This window comes from Solanum stenotomum, unplaced genomic scaffold, assembly GCF_019186545.1.
Source record: "Solanum stenotomum isolate F172 unplaced genomic scaffold, ASM1918654v1 scaffold15954, whole genome shotgun sequence".
Taxonomy (NCBI): Eukaryota; Viridiplantae; Streptophyta; class Magnoliopsida; order Solanales; family Solanaceae; genus Solanum; species Solanum stenotomum.
The window spans coordinates 78,906-81,785 of NW_026023812.1; the positions used below are offsets into that span (position 1 = coordinate 78,906).

General features: G+C 34.4%; 1 protein-coding gene across 1 annotated transcript; it reads left to right on the forward strand.

The window, feature by feature from the left end:
• The first annotated feature begins 630 nt into the window (after positions 1–630).
• On the forward strand, positions 631–1,807 carry LOC125850311 (uncharacterized). The gene is made up of 3 exons (XM_049530163.1): positions 631–923; positions 995–1,072; positions 1,674–1,807. Exons 1-3 carry the CDS (start codon positions 681–683, stop codon positions 1,788–1,790), a joined length of 438 nt encoding a protein of 145 aa, XP_049386120.1. The 5' UTR covers positions 631–680; the 3' UTR covers positions 1,791–1,807.
• The last annotated feature ends 1,073 nt before the right edge of the window (positions 1,808–2,880 follow it).

The window sequence follows — 2,880 nt, forward strand, 5'->3', positions numbered from 1 at the left end:
TCGTTTCTTTCTTAAACTCCGTGGCGAATCAAACTACCTCACATAAAATGAGACGGAGGAAGTAATATATCTTGGGCCTGCGCTGGCGCGGGAACCTAATATCTAGTATATATATATATATATATATAGCAATTACCACTTAGAGAAGTGTTAACTAATTTTAGGAAGAAAATTAAAACAAGATAAATATAAAATTCAAATTTCTAACCTCGAGGAGGGAGGTGCACCCAGTCATAATTGCATTATGTGATACTTCAAGTGTGGATTCACACATCTATATTTCAATATTTTTTTAAAATATAACACTACTATATATAATCTCGGGAGGGAACCATAGGTTCACGTGAACTCGGTGACCCCCTTAGATACGCCTCTGATACCAATATAACTAATATCAATATTATTAATGATAATATTCGTAATACATCATATTCAACCCTATAATTTGTATAGAGGGAGTACATACAAAAGAAATGTGAAAAAAATGTTAGAAGAATTGTCCTATTATTTTTTGTTTGTTTGACAGATATAGGCGCCAAAATAGAGCCTTATTGAGAAAGACAGCTGGGCCCAAACAAACCATGTGGTACCTCTTGCTCTTATATCACTACTAGTATTTGCTAGTAATAATCTTCTTCACAAAACTATTTCAAATTTTATTCTCTTTCTGATAAGCTTCAATGGCTGCATTAACCTCCGTTTCACTATCATTTCGTATATCTAACCTTCAAACTCGAACAAATTACAGACAATTGCCCATTATACGCGCATCATCTGCATCAGCATCAGCTATGCCTTCTCATGAATCATCAAGTGAAAGTACTGTACTAACATCACCAGTAGTGCCCTTTGTTGAGCCCTCTAAGACCCCTCAAAATAGACTTGTTAGATTTGTTCAGAACACTGAGTCAACTGTCGAAATGGTACAAAAATTTGATGTATTATTACTACTCGTTGTTAATATGAACATAAATTGATATCTGAATTTGAACAGGCCATATTTGACTTCCGCTTTCTGGCGTTCTTTGCTATTGGAGGTTCATTGGCTGGTTCACTGCTCTGCTTCCTCAATGTAATTCCTCATTGCTTAGTTTGTTTTTTAACGAGTAGCTTTAATCTAAACCCTTGTGTATTTGTCTTAAGAAGTTCATTGAATATTTAGAAATTAAGTATTATTTTAGAACAGAGTAAATTAAAAGAATAAAAATCTCAAACTCATAAGTTTCAAATTCTGACTCTGCGTTGTTTTTTGACCATATATAATCTAAAGATTTAGATCGATAAGATGTTGGTTCATTGATCTTATATGATTTTTAGATGTTTTTGAGTGAAACTTTACGAGCTCTTTTTTATACGATGAAAATTGCATGTTGAAAATCAGACTAACAGTAATCCATTTGTAACTTAGGTGTAAAACATTGATTTTCTGTCTATAGTTTACTAAATACAGTTATCCTAAGCTAATTATTTATTTAGGTACATTTATGTTTTTGTAAGCCTTTCTCTAGTATTTTAAGGCATTGAACATGCATTGGTTTTGCTTCATACGCTTAATCATTGACTAATCTGTGCATTATTCTTCCTTATAATTAATACAGGTCATTATCAAATAAGAGGTAATGTAACTTTACGGGTTCTATCCATTGTTTTTACAGTTAAATTCCCTTTTGTAGGGTTGTATCTACATTTTTGACGCTTACAAGGTTTATTGGACGAGCTGTGTCAAAGGAATTCACACAGGACAGATGGTTCTGCGGTTGGTTGAAGCTATAGGTGAGTTTCTGAAATGATCTTTGATTTCTTAAAGTGTTGGGGTTATTTGCCCTGATTTCTTACCATAAATAAGTTTTCCTTTTAGGAAAAGGTTTTAATATTTTGACTAGTCCTTTTCTTGTAGGAAAGGTTTTAGGACTCTATAAATATAGGCTTGTTCCTTCTAACTTAATTAGCATTTACAGTGTAGTTTCAAGGGCTTTGAGAGTTTTGGTTAGTGGGAGAATTTATGGGTCACAAGCTTGATACGTTATCACTTGTGTGAACCTCCCATGTATTCCGAGTGAATTGGTTGAAGTTGTTTCTCTCTATATTTTGTACTTTCATATTTATAGTGGATTGCTCATCTCTTTTGTGAACGTAGGTCGATTGACCGAACCACGTTAAATCTGTCTCTTTTGGTGTGTTTCTCGTTTGTCTTCTTACTCGTGGTCTTTCGAGGTTTGCTTTGCTAGCTTCCGCATTACACCTGCTTATTTCGGTTCTAACAAGTGGTATTAGAGCCATGGTTTAATGATGGAACCAGGTTACAGATGAGTGTTCATCTTGGTGGGTGTAGTTCTAGCAGCAACCTTTTTGACAATAATGAAGATCTTTGTTGGAGAAATTGTTTCAGAGAGATTCTCTGTGTCGAGACGTAGATTTGATGGAGGAGATTATGGAGAAGAGATGCAAGATCCTAAAGATTATGTGAAGAAGGTGGACAAATTTATTTTGTCAGAAATTCAGGCCAAGGGGGAGATTTATTGGGGTTTATATGCCCTAATTTTTTACCATAAATAAGTTTTCTTTTAGGAAAAAGTTTTAATATTTTGACTAGTCCTTTTCTTGTAGAAAAGGTTTTAGGACTCTATAAATATAGGTTTGTTCTTTCTAACATAATTAGCATTCACAATGTAGTTTCAAGGGCTTTGAGAGTTTTGGTTAGGGGGAGAATTTATGGGTCACACGCTTGATACGTTATCACTTGTGTGAACCTCCCATGTATTCCGAGTGAATTGGTTGAGGTTGTTTCTCTCTATATTTTGTACTTTCATATTTATAGTGGATTGCTCATCTCCTTTGTGGACGTAGGTCGATTGACCGAACCACGTTAAATCTGTCTCT

Excerpts from the sequence above, each read along its gene's own strand:
- LOC125850311 (XM_049530163.1), top strand. The coding sequence starts at position 681 with ATGGCTGCATTAACCTCCGTTTCACTATCATTTCGTATATCTAACCTT. Across the intron at positions 924-994 it reads CTGAGTCAACTGTCGAAATG|GCCATATTTGACTTCCGCTT; the intron begins GTACAAAAATTT and ends GAATTTGAACAG. Across the intron at positions 1,073-1,673 it reads CACTGCTCTGCTTCCTCAAT|GGTTGTATCTACATTTTTGA; the intron begins GTAATTCCTCAT and ends TCCCTTTTGTAG.